General features: G+C 39.0%; 1 protein-coding gene across 1 annotated transcript in view; it reads left to right on the top strand.

The window, feature by feature from the left end:
- The window catches only part of LOC129717131 (uncharacterized), a 150,188-nt gene that overhangs the window by 98,844 nt on the left and 30,404 nt on the right, over window positions 1-20,940 (top strand). The window contains exons 2-4 of the mRNA XM_055666976.1: window positions 16,924-17,077; window positions 17,207-17,546; window positions 17,681-17,966. Coding sequence (XP_055522951.1) covers window positions 16,924-17,077; window positions 17,207-17,546; window positions 17,681-17,966 — 780 coding nt within the window. The remainder of the gene's footprint in view (window positions 1-16,923; window positions 17,078-17,206; window positions 17,547-17,680; window positions 17,967-20,940) is intronic.

Raw genomic sequence — 20,940 nt, forward strand, 5'->3', positions numbered from 1 at the left:
TTATTCAAAATTCAAGCCAACTAAGGCTAGAGTAAAAATTAATTAAATAGAAGTACAATTAGTTATAACATAAAACTTCCAAGCTAGTTCTACAATTCCTTGTCAATCGGTGCACTTCTAAGTGATGTAGCTAACGAGCATATTTCCCCACCATACATCTACACAATTTCTATCCATTCTTTCAAGTATCCGTCTTGAAGAAGTTTGCCCGCTTTGCCACCTTTCTCGTGACAATGACAAAACACGGCAATGAAATATGCAAGAATGTGAGTACATAATATAAATGCAAATGTTTGTTTGTGTGTGGGTGAGAGTAAGTGTCTTTTTCGAATGCCAACGTGGTTGCAATGTAGCTCTCGTTTTGTAACCTACATGCGAGAGGGGAAAGCCGAGAATGGCTGCGACAAGTTGCAGTTAGTGAAATGGATTGTACCGGCCGCTCTGTCCTGTCCTACGGTCGCAAAACGGCAAAAGTTTTCGCAATCCAGACGATGAAGTGCTCCTTCGGGGAAGGACAACGCGTTATTGATGACAGTTGTGTGCCCTGGTTGAGGGTCCAGGGTTGTTCCCGGCTGAATGAATTTCTTTTATTTTCACATTAAAGGCCACAATCGCCGTACAAATTTTTAAAGTGCTTATTTAAAAATCAACGACCTCAAAAAAACAACCCTTTTCTAAGCAATGACTTAGATGAGAAAGACTTTTACGACGGCTACCAACGCGACCACAAAAGGAGCGAACAAGTATGAGAAAACTTTCAGATATGGAATTTATTTTGCTCATTCTTGTCTTCATTACATGCCCAGCTCAGGTACCTTGTAGGGGAAAAAATGTGCTGTTACTTTACTGCTGTTTGAAGAATGTAAGTTTTTTCGTTGTCGTTCGCACCTTTTCTCCGGAGCGCTTCAGATACCATCCTGGGAAGATACTTCATCACCTTGGCGAATGCTCCAGGCAGTTCATCAACTAGAAACAATTAGATGTAATTACACTCCACTTACTTACTGGTGGAAGCCAGCTGCTGGACCATCGATTAAATGGCCCTGCTCAATATGACGTACGTATATTAACAGTCCGCTTCTGATTTAATGATCACTCCAAAGGTGCACTTTAGTCGCTAGACTGCAGTCGGGAAACGTGGTCGCACATGGCTGCTGCGAAAAACCACCGCTGCCATTTAATTACCCCACACTGCTGGCACCGAAACGTCGTCGCGGAAAGCACAACGCTAAACCGCATTTGTGTTAAATCCGAATGAGAAGCTGCCCGCGGAGTGTAAAGTCGAACCAGAGCGTCGTAAATTTGCCATCAAATTAGCGCTTGCTTTCACGCCACTTAAGCCCTAGCAGCGAGGACGGTCTGGAGAAGGCATCCCTTTTAGGGTTAATTTTCACCAGCTCGGTCGTCTATAGTAGTAGTTCTCCACACTGGAGATTATTTTGGGTTGTCCGCGGATAGTGTGTTCGCGATTGTAGCGCCACCTTCCTACACGCTTTGTGAACCGAACGAACTCGGATTCTGCTTTGCGGCACCAGCTAATCAGTAAACAGGTCCGGATAGAGTTACCTTATGACTGGTAGGTACAGCTCTTGAGAAGAGACCCAGACAAAGTTTGGGCAACCGAGCGAGAGCTGCTTCACTTAACGCTTCTGTAAATTTTGGCTGGTCAGTTATTTGAAAAACCATGTGTTGAGGGTGGGAAAAGCTGGTGTTTTTCGGCTCACGCTTGTTTGAAATGAATGTGAAAGTTACTGGTTTGGTTGGGTTTTAACGGCCTACGGTTGAAAAATAAACTCTTCCGGTAGATATAGGGATAATTTTGCGTTCTACAGAATTGGTTTGCGAAAATGGTGTCTAGCTATTTGAAAATAGTTGTAGCGCTACAGTCACAGATGCTGAGCTTCGTGTCTGGGTGTTACAGAAAATTCAATGATTGGTTTTTTATTTTGTCCACCAAATTTATTTGCTTGAGAGTTTCCTAGTTTAGTCCTACTGATATGTTCTTTTTTTGGTATCTCTTCAGATATCGGATAGCTAGAAATTATTCGATAATAATTAACCAAAATTCTTGTTCATGGTTTGGCTATAATAAGACTCCTTATTACTTGCTATAGCTTTAAGATTTGAAATCGCTTCGTGTTTTGGTGAAAATATAAGTTGCATAATTTAATTCCAGGTACTTTATGAATTACCATTTAAAAAATCGTTAGAGACAAAAAAAATAATTTCACGCATTCAATCGATTCTTCTCAATTAACAGTGGATACCTGCAACTTTTCCGCTCAAACTACACGGGCAAAGTCCACTGTCATCTAAGCCTGTAATCACTTTATGGTTTTCTTTCACACCAGCACCGATTACATCCTCGCTGGGCAACCAAGAATTTCACGCTTTTGCCAACCGACCGAGGACATCATTCGGAATCGGATTGTTGCTCTACGAGATCTCACCTGCCATCGAACACCAATCCGCCATGAAGCGGGTTGGCTTCTTTGTCCGTTCACCGTCCGATCGTTAGTGGGTGAGCGAAATTCGACAGTGCCTTCTAGTCCGATTGGGCTGCACCCACACACGTGCACACAGAGTATGCAACCACTCGGACTTCGTATGGACAATTGTCTACACTCTGTGGTGCCGTGAAAGCAACGCTCAAAAAACAGTTTGCAACATCTCAATTTGCACCATCCATAGAAGAAAGGCAACGGTGAAAGGATGCAATCTTTCATCGTTGTCAATTTTCGAAACATCGATGCACGGTAGCCCGTCATGCGAGCACAGTTTCCTGTACATTGTTCGAAACATGATTTAGCCTTGAGGTTGTTCCGAGAGGCAAGCACCTGCCGTTTGAGTACACAGCTTCTATCAAACAATAGAATAGTTTTCAGACTGGGTGTAACTGAAAAACGCCAACGGCCGGAAGATTGCTTCGGAGACAGTGTGCTAAATTGATGTTTGGATGCTGGGAGCTCTTTGCAGCTAGTATTTGTCTGCCAACCAGGGGCAAATAGTAAAGAGATTAAGTTCTCAATTACTTCATGCGGGTAGGTCTGTGATAGAATTGTTGCTAAAGCAGAACGCTCGCTCCATCCCATCTCTCTCTCTCTCTCTCTCTCTCTCTCTCTCTCTCTCTCTCTCTCTCAAATTCTGATGACAAAGCTTTTACGACGGAACAAACTCAGATACAATATAACGAGCTAATTCATTCGAAACAACCGAGCCGACTCGAGTGCGAAGTTGAATTCACATCATCATTAATTTTTATCATCCAACTCCCAGTGCCAACGGAGCAGATTGAAACGGAAACAACATTAACGGGAACGAGCCGCCAGTGCGTGTTAAATTCTCATAACGCAACACACCCCATTTATACGGTTGTTATGCCCGACAGCATTCCGAGACGCTTAGCAAAAGGCAACAGACAACAAAGGTGCCATTCCGACGAAATACAACAGTGGAAAAAATCACAGTAAATCCTATTCACGTGAAAAACTCTCCTATCGAAAGCGGAGAGGAGGGGTCTTTAAATCTGGTTACCACTGACAACTGGTGGCTGATGCCGGCTCGGAACGCAACTCCCAAACTGGAAGTTTGTTTTCCATAGGTAGAACCTTCCGATACACACACACACACACACACACACACACACACACACACACACACACAGACATACAGCCACAGATCCAAATTTCAATCCCATTTCGATTGGGATCTGCGCTGGGGGTTGAGCAAAAGGGATATCGTGCCGGGGAGTGAGTGGGTCTCACTCAGGCACATATCTCTGGAGGTCTATCGTTCATAAATCATACCCGTGAATAGCGAAGCTTTGTGAATCTATCGGAGAGAGCCGCATGAAAGGCTGCTAAGAAAGTGTTCTATCAATGGGTTTCGGTTATGAATGACGCACAGCTTAACACGTGCTTGAGACCGTATTTCGGAACTGGGCAGAACTGCTCAACAGGAAAGTGACTAAACTGTTTCGCGGAAGTGGAAAACTCAACTCTTGGAAGGAAGTTTTCTATGCTATTTGGCTGTTGTACTATAGAATGGATTGATGAGAGTACGACTACAAAATATTAACGCTGATGTTCTTTTATCAAAAGCATAGTCGATGGCAAAATCGGATTAAAACCTTTCATAACTTCTTAACTTCATAAATCGTGCGTATAATTGGATATTATCAAATACTAGTTTGGTTAATATTAGATAATTGAAAGTGGAGGAAATACAGTCGTTTCGAAATTTTGAGTTGAACTTTGAATGAAAATAACTTTGAACTAGAATTGAAATTTTTGCCAATGAAACTTAAATTATTAAAATCTCTCCCACTACGTATATCAAACATCAGTACCTATGATTCAGAGCAGTTTCCGATTGTTAACGCAGTCAAAACAAAAAATTAATTCGTTTCAACCCAATCCCAAATGTGGTTTCAAATTTAAAAAATTCCAAAATCCAAGTCTGAAACGGATCCGGATCCGATTTCAAATGCAAATTATATTTTTTTTTTGTAAATTTTGCAAACGCAGTCAAACCTGAATCCAGAGTAAAACTTAAATTCTTATCTACGTTAAAATAGAATCTTTTCCCAAACCCAACACCAATGCCAATCTCAAATCCAAGAGAATTGATAGAACACTAATTCGAATCCAGATTTGAAATCAACAACAAATTCAATCCCATATTCTGTATCAACTCCAAGTTCTAATTAAATTTAAAACAAATATCAAATTAGCTGAAATCCAGTTCAAGACCAGAAGAAATTCAATCCAAATTCAGTCAAAATCTAGTTTATATGCAGTTTAGGTTGAATTCGAGTCCAGTCTAAATCTAATCCTTATTCAAATGCCATTCAAATTCTTTTTAAACTTAAGTCCAGATCCAGTTGAAAAACGGTTGAATTCCATTCCAATTCCAGTAGTGATGTAGTTCTCATTTAGGCCAATTGCAATTCAATTTCTTCTATATTTATTGCAGATCCAATCCAAACTAATTCAAACCTAGTTCAACTCCAAATCATTTCAAATCTAGTCGAATTCAATTTGAATTCCGTTCTAACTCAAAACAAATGAAATCCCATTTCAAGTAATTTCAAGTCATGAACCACTTAAAATACAATCAAAACACGGTCCAAACAAAGATCAAAGCGAGATAAAATCAACTCTGAATCTAGCGTTGTATCTGAATTTATTATAAATCCATTCCTAATTCATTTCAAATCCGATCAACATTCAACAGAAAATTTCGTTCAAATCAGGTTAAAATTGAGCTCGTATGTAGTAAAAATACAGTTCCGAACCTATCTATCCCAAATACAACCGATATCCGATCAAAATCTAATTTGCAACTCAGTCCATCCGAGTACACTCCGAGTTTTATTTCAATCCGTTCCAAATCTTATCCAAATCAATCTGAACAATGCATCTAAACCATTTCAAAACAAATCCAGATCAAATCCAAATTCAATCAAAATTCAATCCAAATTAATTCTAAATCGACCTAATTCACGCATGAATCAATTTGAAACCAATCTTAATTCTGTCTGAATCTAATTTATCCTAATCTGTTTAACAATCCAATCAAAATTAAATTTATTTAAATTAAACTAAAAAATTAAGTCCCATGAAAATCAAATCAATATGCAATTAAAAGCTGTTTTTTCTTCAGTTCAAAATCCAGTCCAAAATTGTTAAAATCCTGTCATATTCAACTCAAATCTGCTTTCCAAACATAATCTTTTCAAATTCGGTCTGAATCCAAGTCCCAAAGACAATCCGAATCAAAATTACATAGAGATCGAATACAACACAAATCTAGTTTATATCAATTTCAGTTTATATTCTGTTGAAACACAAGAAGTATTTACATCACTTCCTTTTAATATCCATTTCAAGTATGATTTCTTTCGCCTCTAGTCAAATTCCAGTTCGAATGAAATCGAAATCAATATCGAATCCAGTCTGAATTTGTTCCAAATCTAGTTTAAAATAATTGCAGATCCTCTCCCGATTCGGCCTTAACCCAATCAAAATCTTTCAGAAGTCTACACCAGCGAAAATCTCATTCATATCCAATCCTAATTCATTATAAATTCTGTCATAATTTATTTTAAACTCACTTCAAATCTGGTTGAAATATATTTAAAAGCCAAATCCAGTCAAAAACTTATCAAATTCCTGCTGAGAAGCAGTGTAGACCTAATCCAATTCAAATCTACTGAATTTTTTTTAATATCAGTCAAAACCCACAAAAACTTCATTTCAAATAACATCCCGGAAAAGTTTATTTGAAATCTATTAGGCATTCAGGCTAAATGTAATTGAAGTCTATTGTGATCCCCGTAGCTCTGTGGTTAGCGATGTCGGTCGGTTAGCTCTCCCACATGGTTGTGATATCGGGTTCGATTCCCGATCGAGTCAAGGAACTTTTCGAGCTGGAAATTTTCTCGACTCAGCACTGGGGCACGGTGTATCGTTAGTAGTATCAAACACATATCAAAATTTAGAACAGTATAATAACAAACATTGTTAGAAATAGCAGGTTTTGATAAAAACGAAAAATTAGTTAGACTTGTTTCAGAGCTACTTCATTTCAGGTGTTGTTATTATAACTCATTCGGATTCAATTTTGTTATTAAAATTATATGGAAAACATGTTATGTGTATCTCGCGTTGATAGAATTTTGTATTTTTTAGTTCTGCTCTTCTGATCGGGTTGGCTGTGAAGTCTGTGTATAATAAACAGAAGGTCGAATTCCGAAACGGAATGTAGCACCAAGGCTTTGCTTTGGATGAGAGCCCGGTTGCTCTGGTTGTCAAAACGCAATGAGATTTTTCGTATATTTATATCAATACTTAACGGGGGAAATAACATATCTAAGCAAAAACCTGAATTAATCCACCTAGCGGTGAGACCCAGCCTTTCTCCTTCGAACTTATAATTTGTTAAAATCGACTTACTTCAACGCTTAAAATATACACCTTGATTATTTCTGCTGGATTTGGTTATTCATTCGAAACAACAAATTTTTCGTAGTCAACAGCACAACCGAACATTTAATATTTAACATATCATCGGCTTCGTGCAAGACTGGCAAAACTCAAAATTTTGCATTTTTATGTTTTTGATAGCAAACGATGCCAAATACTGTTAAGTTTCATCACACGAAATCCCATTTCGAAAATCACAAAAATTCCAGAGTTATGAGTAGAAGTGCCTTTGCTGCACAAATCGAAATTTTTCCTTGAAGTTAGTAAAAATAAGGTTTTAACTTGGACAACGTGAGCACGTAATATGTGCATAATAGACCCAAAGGTGTTTAATGAGGATTGGTAATCTTAAATTTTGAAGTTTCCTTGAAAATCGAAAACTAAATTTTTGACGCAAATTTTCAAACGCGTTTCTCTCGAAACTATGTTTTTTGAGTTGTGCCAGTGTTGCACGAAACCGACGATATGAATATAAATTAACACATATACATGAAAATAACATTAAATTCTTTCAACTATGTGATGCGATTTTGTTTTTGATTCAGATTCTTCAAGTCAACGTTGGTCAGTAGATTTCAAATAATGTATATTTAAGTGTTGTTCCTTATACATTAATTTGAATGATCTTATCAGTGAAATTGAAATGCTTTAACGCAGTTGATATTACTGATCGTTTCTGAGAGACATCCAATGAATGGCCAAATATCAATCAATATGGGTTCTTGAAACCTAGATTATACCCAGTGACCAGAATCCGACCCAAAACCCAATTTTCAATCCAGATGACCACTTCTGGTTGCCTGATAACCATAAAATCATAAAATCCATTATAAAATTACCGAACTGCCTAATCTGGGTATTTCTATGGCGAAGATGGTGACAGTTTCCGATCAAAAGCCTAAAGTGACAAATATCATGTAATACGATTTGGGGAAGCGGTATGATACTCTGAGGCCAGAAATCATCTTCAGACGCCATTTTAAATTTCTAGACAGTAGCTTCCGGTTTCTACCAGTCTAAAAGGGACAAACATTACCCAATGTGAGTTTTTCAGTTCCCGGGATGATGCTCAGAGACCAGGAATCAACTTCATACTTCATTTTGAAATACGAACTTGCGACACCTGTTTTCTTTAAATAAGTCGGGTAATCTTTGAAAGAAGAGATTTTCAATATTTTTACAATTTAACACATAATGGATAAAATAAAAGTCCGATTGCACTTGGCAACACAAGTGTTGCCCCGAAGGTCAAACTAAGAAAAAATGAAAAATTATAGCATTTCCTGTGAAGTTTTTTCTTTCTAGGGCAATTATTATGAGCTTTGGAGCAGCATTTCTTTCGATTTTGTCAACCAGTGTTATAATCAAATTAAATGGCTACCAATAAAGCAACAAAATCTTCAATTCAAAAATAAGATTGTTGAAATCAGTGATGCCATCTTTGGCAAAACGAGTTAATTTAACAACGTCAGCACGAACATAAATTTGTTTTTTTTCAGCCGCACTGGTGCAATATGCAACACGCAACAGCGTAATAAACTGTGGTGCTTCTGATATCACAAGAAGAATTTGATTGTTTTCCTTCCAAACCCGCAACACGATACAACGAGTTGTTTTGTTGCGTGGATGAGTCGGTCCGGTTCCATTGCTCGCCAAAATGAAGTGCGATCCATTTTTGGTCGTCGATGCTTTTTTTTGCACGAGGTATACGAAAAACCGTGCAAAAACCCGTGTTATTTGGAGAGACCGTCTAATAAAGACGTGTAAAATATCCGTCTAAGAGAGATCGTGCAAAAACAGAATCCGGTGAAGACGAAAAACTAACGCTAAGAAGAAAAACGAGATTTTATTTAAAAGTTTTTCGCGTAGCTTCTATCTCTATTAGCAATACCTTGACGAGTGACAGAAAAATTGACGGTTCCGCATCATGCGTCAGGACAGCGGGCGAATTTTCGGACGCGTTTGTAACGTTGGATGGTCTGAAGCAAGGTGACGGGCTCTCGAACTTGCTGTTCAACATAGCTTTGGAAGGTGCAATACGAAGGACAGGTGTGCAGAGGAGCGGCACCATCATCACTAAGTTTCACATGCTTCTGGGCTTTGCGGATGACATTGATATAAATGGTGTTAACCGTAGAGCAGTTGGGGAGGCCTTTACGGCTCTCAAAAAGGAAGCTGTGAGAATTGGACTCACCATAAACACTGCCAAAACGAAGTACCTGGTGGCTGGCAGAGAGCGTGGTAGTTCTACGGGTGTTGGTGCTGCGGTGGAGATGGATGGGAATACTTTAGAAGTGGTCGCCGAATTTGTTTATCTTGGTACTCTCGTGACATGTGACAACGAGGTGAGCCGCGAGGTGAAGAGGCGGACTGCGGCGGCGAATAGGGCTTATTACAAATTGCGAAGCCACCTTAGGTCCCGTATCCTACAGATCCGTACGAAATTTGCGCTCTATAGGACTCTGATCCTCCCGGTGGCACTTTACGGACATGAATCGTGGACGTGGAAGGAGGCCGATCGACGAGCGCTTGGGGTCTTCGAGCATAGAATCCTGCGATCAATACTCGGAGGCAAACTAGAGAACGGGGTGTGGCGCAGGCGTATAAATCACGAGCTGTACGAAGTATAAAAACACGCTGATATTGTCAAACTGATGAAACACGGCAGGTTACAGTGGGCTGGCCATGTAGCACGGATGGAGGATGAGAGACCGGCAAAGATAACATTTAGTAGAGAACCGGATAGTGGCGACGACTTCGAGGCAGACCGCGCACGCGCTGGATTTGTGCTGTCGACAAGGATGCCAGAGCAGCGGGTGTAAGGGGAGACTGGAGAGTAGCAGCCCAAGACCGAGTTTTGTGGAGACGTATTCTGGATTCGGCATAGGATCTTAATGATCTGTCGCCATAAAAGTGAAGTAAAGTAAGTAATAGATCCCGAGCATCGCCGGGAACGTTCAACTAGTTTCAAGTATTAACTTAGCGCTTAGTTTTGAGACTATTACCAACGTTTTGATGAGGGGTAGAAAAATGATAACTACTTCAATTGAATGATTTTAGGGTGCTTAAAAGCGCCCACATGTTCAACAGTGCTACAGGTATGCTTGTATGACGATACTTCCCACACAGACAGAGAAATCTACTTATCGCTGTGGAAGGTGATCTCAAATCACCAGTGTGGTCCACCAGTTTTATTTGTAACTTACTTATTTTACCTTACTTTTATGATGAAAGGTCGTTAACGACTCACAACTTCATTCAAAATACGTCTCCATATCACCCGAATATTCTCTACCCATTCCCGATATTCTACCCCAATAGACCCTTATACCCACGATCAGGCGTCTTCATGTACACTCCATTTCCAATTTTTCGCCAAGCTTTGAACGCAGAATCCAAGTACTTACCAGCCGGCCTTCAATATCGACCAACACTCATGGCCGTAGAGTCCCGAGAGAATCAGCGTAGGCTACCATTGTTGTCACCAAGGTACAAAAATTCGTCGACTACTTCATAAATTCTCTCATCTACAACAATCTCCGTACCAAAACTCAACGAACCTCAACGCTCTCTACCAACCACGAACTGCTTTGTTTTGGTTGAGTTGATGGTAAGTCCGAAACTCGCTGCTTCCTTCATAAAGGGCACGAATGCCTCTTCCACTGCTTTGCGGTTGATAACGACAAACCAAGGAGCCTCAATGCACCGTCCAACGTAATTTTGAACAACAGATTCGAGAGCCCGTCACCTTGCATCGGACCGTCCAAACGTTTCGCTGTGAAATCGTGTTCGAACATGATCTAGAATAACTCGTTATGCTTAACTGAATCGCATGCCGCCTTGAAGCCTATAAACAGGTGATAAATATGCAAGTTTACTTTTCACTGTGAGATTTTCAAACAAATCTTTCTACCAATTATAAATTTGGGATGTGTAGAAAATGTTTTAGAGGTTACCGTAAAATGGAATGAATAGAAACAGTGGGGCGAACAAAAACAGAACTTCTGAACTTGAAAAATGTCATTACAAGTTTCTAATAACATCAAAGAATCAAGTAAGATAATTTTCTCGGATTGTTTAATTGTAACCAAGTACTTGAAGTACTCATTTATGGGTTAAAAGCACTACCGTCAGTTAGTTAAAAAAAAAACACAAAATGGAAACTCAAGTTCAGAGCGAATCTTTGCCTATCGAAAAACTTTGCCTATGAAAGCTCTTTTGTTCTACTCTGGGCTAGTACGTGTACTGTACTGGGTCGGTAGCAACGCATTTCAAGTTTAAACGATGAAGTTGAGAATTACTGTAAGGTATTTATCAACATTTTACTTATGTTTCATGGAAAACTCCCGGTTCACAAATTTGCGAATAGAAACAACGCCACAGTGAATAGTTTCACACAAATACAAGTAGTTTTGAAAAATGAATTCATATTTTTATGTAAAATGATACCTGAATCATATTTTTTATGTAAAATGATATCTGAAACATTCTCAGCCTATTTTGGTCAGGATTGTAAGTCCTGACCAAAATAGGCTGAGAAGGTTCAAAAACGTACAAAAATCCGGATCCACTCCGCCTGATGCAATCTGCATGAATGTTACCTACATAAAAACTGTCCCTTTGTCAAGCGAAATATGAAATTAACTACCTCAGCTTCTATCAGAACCCTATTTAGCAGACAACCAAGCTAAAAGACAAAAACTTGACGAAAATTTGACAAAGGCATCAACAACCCGAATGAAACGGACCAAGATTCCAGTTCTACCAGCACGAAGTTTAACTGGATGCCGTATCTAGACAAAATACAAGTAGACCCTGAGTCGGTAGAAATGATTGACTCAATACGGAATCCTTTCGTTCCTAACTCTAGGATATATCCATACATTAAGATGACATTCATGAATATTATCAAGCATTTCCGCTATTTAAATACATTTTAATTTTTTTTTCACCTTGTATCGATAAAGATGATGCAATTGTTATTTATCTCTATACATAATGAAATTCAAATTTTCCATCAGAACAGGATAAAATGCTGGGTTGAAAAAAAGCAAACATTTTTTTCAATGAAAGACAAATCAAATTGTCAAATTGTTATTTACACCATTGATAGAGAAAGGCTAGACCCATGGTTTGAAAATTTTATATTCGTTATAAACATTACAGTATTTTTCGTACACTGCAAAATTTAGCGGAGACTGTTTCTATTCACCCCATTTTACGGTATTTTATCCAATGGTGGTTGAAAAACATGCTTCATAATTTCGTCATTTTCATATCACCTTTGTACTCTACGAGTTTCAAAGAAGCTATACTCAAAGATGTATCGTACGATTTTGACCAGAGATGTAATATGACCTAACCAATCAAATGGTGTACTCAGATCTTTTGGTGCACTTTTTTCTAAACGGTCTAGGGAGGGTCCGTGTTATATACACCCTGCTGCGCAAATCTGCTTGCTTCTGGTCGATCTAGTTTCAATTATATCATCCTCCTGTTACAGCGACCGAATAAACAAAGAAGACTTAATTTCTGCATGCTAGCGTTCGTATGTGACTACTGAGAGTTATACTTCCGGTGGGGGTGTTGTTGGACACCTGAGCGAGCAAAACAACAACAAATCCTTCACAAAGTTAAATCATTTGTATACTTTAGTGGCGGCTGTGCTAGGGACGAAAGGTCTAGTTAGCAAACCAAAGCAAAACCTTGGTGCTACATTGGGATTCAGAACTCGACCTTGTGGTTATTGTACACAGACTTCGCAGCAAACTGTTAAGTGTACTAGACAATTTCTATCCTACTGACTCTAACCTACGACGACTGGCTTGTTAGGCCAACACCTCGAGACCAGGCTGGGGAGTTTAGTCAGCATCTGGACAATATATGGGTCAGAATTCGTGAAACGGATCACTAAAAATCGCGATGTCAATTTTTTTTCAAATAAGTATTAAAAACTTCAAGAGTTTCTCTAGCAAACTTGATTTTCTAATTTTTATTGAATTTGAGAAAGTTTACAAGTTGTTATTGTCATTTGAAATTCAGATCAAAATTGTTTTTAAACAGACATAGCATTGGAAATGTTGCATCGAATGTTCTGGGGCACTGAAAAATCTGAAAAAAATCACAGGTATTTTTGACGAAATTTCGAAGCTGCCCTGAAAATTTCGTGGTGGTGTTATTTTTTTATCAAAAGATGTGGGCTTTCAAAGTTGGTGCCGAACGCCAATAACAACTTGTTAACATACTCAAATTCAATAAAAATTGGAAAATCAACTTCGCTAGTGAAACTCTTGAAGTTTTTAATACTTATTTGAAAAAAATTGACATCGCGATTTTTAGTGATCCGTTTCACGAATTCTGACCCATATGTCTGTTGGTTGGAAGCAAATAAATGACTTGATATAAGAATGAAGGAAAATCATTGGAAATTGAATGAGTTTTGAGCATGAGTAAGTGAACAATTTTTGTGACGCTCTCGATGTTTTTGGTTTTTCAATTTGCTTTCTATGTTTCCGTAAGACGTAATTCAACGCAAAAAAAGGCGGAGCCACTTACAACATGGTACTGAAATAAACATCGTGAACAGAGAGCGAGTTCGTGATTGGTCAACCGCTGCTTTTCCAAACGATTTTGGCTCCGGTGAACCGGTTTGCAATAGAAAAGATAGATTTTTTTTATACCAAAAGTATAATGCAACCTCCACCTTTCGATCAAGTCCTCTGCGTTCGAAACCCGTTAGTAGTGTCTCCAGAACTTTTTCTTACAAAGTTCTCTTATATGGGTTAATTGCGACAGATGGAACCTGTAACAGTTTGTAGAACTTCAGCTTAGCTTTGACAGAAAGTATTGACATTATGCCTCCACTTACCCCTATTTACCCTATACTCTCTTTAATTTATCGGAAAAAAGCTAATAATGCTATAACTTTGTAAAGAAGTTCTAAAAGTGTGTGACTTTTGGCAAAAATGTGTGTTTTATGTGCCTCAAAGATTCCTTAGAACAACGTTCTTTTGTAAAATGCCATTAACAAAAGTGAAATACAAAAAACTACATTTAAAGTCACCCACATTTAAAATATTTTATAACTCTGAATTCAATAAAGATATGAATTTTGTTAATTCAGAAAAGTTTCATATTTTTACATGCTCAAAAACTTTGCCGAATAAATTATTCCTCTATCTCTTAACATAGAAAAGTTTTCTATCATAGGAAGCTTGAAACAACTTTTGACACTTTGAAATTATGCGGTTCATTCATACAAACATTTGCTTCGAAGACGCTATCTAGGTAGGAGGGTAAAAATTGCTAAGGAATTAAGTTCCACTTTTTGTCAGTTGGGTTTGTGTCGTTAAACTGGTTGGAAACTCAGTCATCCAACGCTTCACTTAAATTTGTTATGAACAGCGTAGCAAACTTTATTTTAATGTGGTTTGCCATCTTTCCTAGAACCAATTTCAAATCATTATTTTTTTCAATTTGCTCGATTACCACCTGCTTCGAAGGCTCATTAAAAATATAATATCTCTCCAAAGGGAACTCCAGAACGCGAGAAAAAAAATCGTAAACATCTTACAAGCAAAAGCAAGTTTCAAAATTTAGAAAAAAAAACTTGTAGGTATTGCTATATCTATGAAAATATTTTTCTCAAATTTTAGAATATTTTATTGGAATTTTATTAAGATGGTTCACGAATAATACCTTAAGAATTTCATACAAATTGTGAATTGTTATATTTTATTTATTTTTGTTGTTTGCTTGTTCGGACATCACACGAATGGCTATTTTTGGTACAAATTTTATTTGCACTGAATTAAATCCGTACCAAAGTAGCAAATATTTGCTTTGTCTAATACCTGCTTAAAGTTTCTCCGTAAAATGTAATGGAGTTCCGAAGTTTTGTTTTAGCTGGCAAAGCTATTCTACATTTTTTTTTTCAAATTTTTCATATATGATTATGAAAAAAAAAAAAACTTGAAAAACTGACTTGTGCATATAAATGGTAAATACCTCAGCTTTTTTTCCTAACTCTATCATTATTTTTTTTTTCTGCCTGGCTCTGACGAAAGAGGTTTATTACCGAAAAATTCGTATAACTTAGTAATTCAAAATTAACTGTATGTTAGCAACTGGTATTCTTGACCTGTTTTTCAAACCACTATTAAAGTCAAATCAAAAGCTTCCTCTCTGCCAATGAGAACATTCCGAACTCATCGCGAAACGCAATCAAACGCTGCGCGCCTCCGCGCTCATTTTTGATCTGTACGCGGCAGACAGCCAGGCCGCTTTCGAGCCCAGTCTCTTCACGCTGATTGCACCTCATAAAGGATTCATCTTCATCAATAACAGATCTCTCTGCCGGGGCGAACGATAAACTCGCAATATCAATATTGAATATCTGAATATCGAGAAACCCGAGAGTAGCAGCAGCAGCAGTGGCAACGGGCTAGGGAAAGACAAACCAACAATGGATGGCCGATCATTGGTGCTGTTGTTCCGGTGGTAGACAGCGGTGCCCGCCTTTGGGGTGATGAGAACAAAAAAAAAACGGCCATATAAAAGAAGGAGCAAACCCAAGGAAAGCTGGAATTGGTTGGAATTTTCTGCTGTGTTTCCGACAGGCACTATTGCGTGACTTGTGTGTGGGTTCGACCGGCCGGTTGGTGCTTTTATTATCCGTTGATGCGAGATGAGTACCCCGCAGAAGAAGAGAAAAAGTATTGGAGCCCGAGGCCAAACGCACATTCACGCACATAGGTGTGGACTGTGGGGCGGGGGATGCGGCTGGGGGTCCGGTCTAACACCCGCACGACCGACGGGTTGTGCACTGTGTTTTCGCCTCTTTTCAATCAACTAACGCAACCATTGATGTTCAGCCTGCCAGTGAGGCTCTGGAAAGAGCTCATTAGGGCGGTGATTCGAAACGTTGCGCACGGACGGTGAGTTTCAATTAATTACGCAGGTTTTTTTCCTGCGCCCGTGTTATACACAGAATTCGGAACGGAAGAAGAAACAAACGCAATTGATTGAAATCGGGAAAGTCATTAAAAGCACAGCTGAAATTAATGCTGTTTTATGTGGCGCTTCAAATCTGCGATGAGCACATTTTAGGTCAATTCAGGTACACGAAGCATTCAGTTAGGGAATTGTTCGTATTCAATTCCAAATTCAATTTTATAACATTTTACATTTATTTGATACTTTTTTCAATCTGGGAAAAAATAGAGGAAAAAAAACCCAAATGCCTAAATGAGTAATTAATTAATCGTTAGTAAATTTATCAAATAGTATTGTTGAGAAGATTGCTTAGAATGTTTTTTTTTTACCAGCTATACAAATCGCTATTGTCCTTTAATTTGTGAATAGATAGTAGCGCTTCGCAACGGATGATTTCAATACCACAAACAATGATGACGAGGTCGATTTCACCGTTTTGTTTTGTGTGTGAGAATAGGAAAACAATAATAAACGAGCCACCGGCGGTGCATCCGAAACTGAATAAATTTCACCGCCCGGTATTTGGTCCACTCTATTGTAGGTGTATTATTTATTTTCGATCGCAAAATATGGACGCAAAAGATTGATGCTCTTCGTGCTGTGTTTGTGTTGACCCTGTTCGAAACCGACCGGGATTTTCATTAAATGTACGGAAATTGATATGTAATTCCACCAATCTGGTTGCCAGATAACCTCTGCGACAGGGGCAATTCAATGCCAAAAATAAACAAACCCGCACGTTAAATTACAAATTCCGTTCGATGCTCCGGCCATAATTACTTCTGTTTATGCTGTATTATGAAAATAAATTATAGCTGCGTTCGAATGTTTGAACATAATATTTCAAACGTGTATTCTTTATCAACCTCACTGGCACAGAAGGTGCGTTGTAATTCGGTCAGCCTCAAACCCCCCTCTCGTTTTTATTCGTGTCCCATTACAGAATGCCGCCAGGTGCTGGCCCTGCAGCTGACAGATATCACTGTTCCGGATGTAGTCGACTATCGGGCCACGGTGACGCTGTCCTGCTCGTACGACTTGGGACCCCACCAGCTAAACTCCGTCAAGTGGTACAAAGGAAATCAGGAATTTTTCAGGTAGGATCGCATTTCCAATTATTACCTACTGTCCCTCCCTTTTCCTCTTACCTTTCACTCTCTCTCTATCTCACACAACAACTGATATAATTAGCGAAACTAAAATTGCCTTCATCCGGATTCGCACAGATACGCTCCGATGCTTAGCCCCAAAATAAAAACCTTTCCGGTGGAGGGAGTCGTCCTGGCGAACGAGAACCTTTGCCACCAGCACCTGTGCCAGATTCGGTTGACCAACCTGGAGCGGCGTTCCGGTGGCGAGTATCGGTGTGAAATTTCCGGCGATGCGCCCAAATTTGCGCTCGCTAACGGCAGTCGGAACATGACGGTAGAAGTGCTGCCACAGCACGACCCCATCATCAGTGGGCTGGCCGCGACCTACTATCCGGGGGAGACGATCGAGGCGAACTGCACCTCGGACATGTCCAGTTTAGCCACGCGACTGTACTTTTTCGTCAACGAAAAAGCGGTAAGAGCGAAATGCGGAACCTTCCCCGCTATAATGTCACAATGCGCACCGTTTCGAAAAACGACGCTTTGATGCAGCACCAGTAGCAGCCTAACGAATATTGCATTTGGTTGTATCGCTTCTATTCCCCGTAGGTTCCCATCGAGTACCTTCAGCCGCTGCAGGAGACTACGCTGGAGAGCGATAGTTTCGTGATGAGATACCGCATCCTGGAAATGCACCTTCCGGTGGATCGGTTATTCCCCAAGGGGGTGGACCGCACCATCCTGCACATCAAATGCATTGCGGCGATTGATGCAGTTCGGACGGCCGGACGTGAGGCGACCGCACTGGTTGCTGTGCAAAGCCATCGCTGGTCCTGGATTATTGGCGGAATGCACAGCGGGACTCACCAGCAGCATCCAGCGCGGATTACAGCCGGTAAGTTTGTGCGATACGAGCTGACACACATTGGCAACTGACAAGCCTTGAACATCCAATCTACCAACCAACGCCGGGGTCGCCGTTTTTGGTGCGTCGATTTGCTTCCCGGTTACAGACGGCATGTGTAACACTTGACGATTCCATTAAGCGAAGACTGCACCGAACCGAACCGAAACTTCCGCAGCAATGCAAACACACTCAGGCAAATCGCAAACGAGCATTAATCAACAACATCAAGCTCATTTCATCCGGCTTGAATCCACTCGCAAGGCTACCATCTTGATCAGCTTAGGCTCCGTGATTGATCAAGCAAACAGGTTACTTTGTATCTACTACAGCAGCTACCGGTTGTCGGTTGCAAATATTGTCCTGCGTTGAGTAATTGCTTCGCTAGCAAAGAAACCGCTTGGCTCAGTGAGTGGAGCTTACTTTCCTTTTGTTTGTGATGCTAATTTGAGACACAAGTATTGTCTTCTTGCTGCTTTTGCAGCACCATGTTTCTTGTGCAAATTTCAGTCATTATTTGTTTCTAGATAATAAATCATCATGCGTCTCCATATACTGAAATTAATAAAGGGGACGCGTGGTCAATAATGTTGTCTTCGAGCGGTACAAATAAAATTCCTACGCCTATCACAGTAAATTTTCTCTCGTTATCAACTTTTCTTCTTCTGGAAGAGCTTGCTTCTGGATCTTTCACTTTTAGAAGGGTCACTTGAACAGAAGATTCGCATTCACATTCACAAGAAGAAGTCGCAGTGTTTGTTTATATTAGCACATTACAAAGTAAATCTTTCGAATTTTTATGCGTATTGGTTCGCTTTGAGCAGTAAACCTGATAAACAAAAATTTTATGTTTTGACGTGGGGTTACGTCTTTGTTTCATATACTGGTATGCATTCTGTAAAATTGGAAATATAACTGGCAAGTGTTGCGTCAGATTTCAAACTATAATAAGAGCATAACCACATGATGGATAACAATAACCAATATGTTGTTAGATAGACAAAATGATGAACAATTTTGTAATACGCTAGTAATCTTTTTTTTTTCATTACAAAGCGGTGAAAATCGATAAAAAGTGTCAAGGACAACTTTACGCGAACAATGAATCAATCACATGCGAGCATTTCTAGCACAGACGACATGAATAGATATCAACCATTCCCTGTGATATTCTCTGTATCAACATAAAAAAAATTGACAGAATTTCCCCGTCCCAATAGGTCAATTTATGTTTGCTTCCATGAACCTAGACTAATTTGATGTGTCGAAGGTAAAGAGTTTTCGAAATTGTAATTTTTTTGTCCAATTAGTAAGATCTATTCAGAATCTTTTTTTTTTTCATTTGACATTTCAACATTGTTAGATAGTATTTTTTTTATTTTTAACTTTACGTATTTTGACGCAAAAACAAATTTCGTCGAGTTTGAAGGGGCAACAGTGGAGCCATTTAGAATTTTTGAGAAATCGCAAATTCTTGATGTTTTTTCGTCGCCATTTTGTTTTGAAGCCAAAAAAAATATAAAAAAAAAATAATAAAATATAAAAAAAATATAAAAATTCCAAGAGTTTTTCCACATATTAGCATTTACTTACCCATCTTTAAAAAAAACAGAAGTTAAATTGAACGAAAACTGAGCACAAAACGGTGATTCTACGAAAACAGTTTTGGCATGGTTTTAGTATATTTCATAAAACGGCGTCAAGAAAAACATCAAAAATTTCCAATTTCTAAAAAGTTCAAAATGGTGCCCTTAAGGCTAAATGTGTTCAAACTCGGGGAAATTTGTTTCTGCGTGAAAATGCGTTAAAAAATCATACATCGTCGGGATATACGTGCCGCGTAAAAAGAAACCACGTAAAAAAATCGCGTAAATTTCGGAATCCGCGTAAAAAAACCGCGTAGATTCCAAAATCTGAAAATAACCGCGTAAACAAACCGCGTAAAAAGCGACCTCAGTGTATATATTTGAGGTGCAAGTATTGCCTTTTCTGCTAATCATTGCAATGTTCTATACCACAAATTTATTTGACAATATTTTAATCACCATCCGTTTCTTGACAGTAAATCATAATGCGTCTCCATATAATAAAATTGTAGAGGGGACGCTTGGTAAACAGTGTTGTCATCGAGGGATATTAATAAAGGCAAGATATAAATCGAAGGGAAACTATTTGATATGTCGAAGTAACAAAAAATCCAGTAGGGGTACCTGGGGTTATAAGCATTGTTGAGGCAAGATGCACCCCATCTGATTTACAATGGAGAAACATTTTAATAACAAAAAAATGATTCTATTATTTGAATCTATGTTTTCTTTAGTCACCCTGTCATTTTGGCAGCACTAAAATGTCAGAAAATGTGAATCAATACATAAAAAAGTTCTTGTTGCATACGGTCTAATTTTCTTCTCGGCTAAATTAAGTGTTTTTAGCTCTTGAATTGAGGTTTATCATCAGCGAAAAGTGTTATTGCATCGAATATATGTCGAGCAACATATTTCTGATGAAATATTGGTAAGTTTCAATGAGTATCACCGTTATGTAACCTGAAACATTCTCTTATTACGTTCGCAGAATAACGCTTCCCTAAGCTCGGGGCAAAAGGACTCTTTGTAAACAAATTTTTTGCTTACATTTCATCTCGTTTCCAGCATTGTCCGGAATTCCAATCGGCGGTCATGGATCGTTCAACAGCTACGATCGGTGCTAGAGACAATCAAAAACAGTGTTTCCCAAAACCATGCCGCTCGAGTGTATTCCATAGAAAACCTTTTTGCCTTTATTTATTGGATGACAAAATGAGTCGTACTGCCCCAATATTGTAGTGCATTCTGCTCCGTAGACGGGGTGCATTTTACCTCATTTGCTTCTCTGGTGCTTCTTGTCCCTTTGTTGCGGTGTATTTTACCCCAGGAAGAGTGCATTTTGCCTCGATTGACGACTTTTATAAAATTATTACACTCAC

The sequence above is a fragment of the Wyeomyia smithii genome, chromosome 1 (genome assembly GCF_029784165.1).
Source record: "Wyeomyia smithii strain HCP4-BCI-WySm-NY-G18 chromosome 1, ASM2978416v1, whole genome shotgun sequence".
Lineage (NCBI taxonomy): Eukaryota > Metazoa > Arthropoda > Insecta > Diptera > Culicidae > Wyeomyia > Wyeomyia smithii.